Source organism: Aptenodytes forsteri, unplaced genomic scaffold (assembly GCF_000699145.1).
Source record: "Aptenodytes forsteri isolate BGI_AS27 unplaced genomic scaffold, ASM69914v1 C12931418, whole genome shotgun sequence".
In the NCBI taxonomy this organism is placed as follows: Eukaryota; Metazoa; Chordata; class Aves; order Sphenisciformes; family Spheniscidae; genus Aptenodytes; species Aptenodytes forsteri.
This window is the reverse complement of record NW_008800416.1, coordinates 1-390: the sequence shown is the minus strand read 5'-3', so window position 1 is coordinate 390 and position 390 is coordinate 1. Positions and strand designations below refer to the sequence as shown.

General features: G+C 66.7%; 1 protein-coding gene across 1 annotated transcript; it reads right to left on the bottom strand.

Annotated features, from left to right (window-relative positions):
• Positions 1 to 3: 3 nt before the first annotated feature.
• Positions 4 to 373, bottom strand: LOC103907120 (class I histocompatibility antigen, F10 alpha chain-like; the record flags this gene model as incomplete). Its single annotated transcript, XM_009289225.1, has 2 exons — positions 4 to 14; positions 97 to 373. Coding segments are annotated over 2 exons (288 nt in total), but the record flags the coding sequence as incomplete, so codon positions are not given.
• Between the last annotated feature and the right edge of the window lie 17 nt (positions 374 to 390).

Genomic DNA, 390 nt, shown 5'->3' with positions numbered 1-390 from the left:
GTTGGACTCCGGCTCTGAGGGAGGGCAGGACTGTGAGGAGGGGAAGGGGAACCACCCCAGCCCACCGCTCCACGTGCCCAAGGCCACAGGGCTCACCCCACGCGAAGAGGCCGGGCTCGAGCATGCTGGCATGCTCCACACGGCACCGGTACTTGTCCTTATCCTCCGAGCGGGCCACGATGGAGGCCCAGGTGTAGTAGGTGCCGTCGCTGTTGGGCACGATGCTGCCCCGCTCGGTCTCATGGTCCCTGACCTCGCCGTTCTTCAGCCAGCTGATGGTGATGAGCCGTGGGTAGAAGCCATAAGCGCGGCAGTACAAGGTCAGGATCCCCTGGGCCTCCTTCCCCGACACTCGGACCGTGGGGGGCTCTGGGGAGGGGGTGGCGGTGA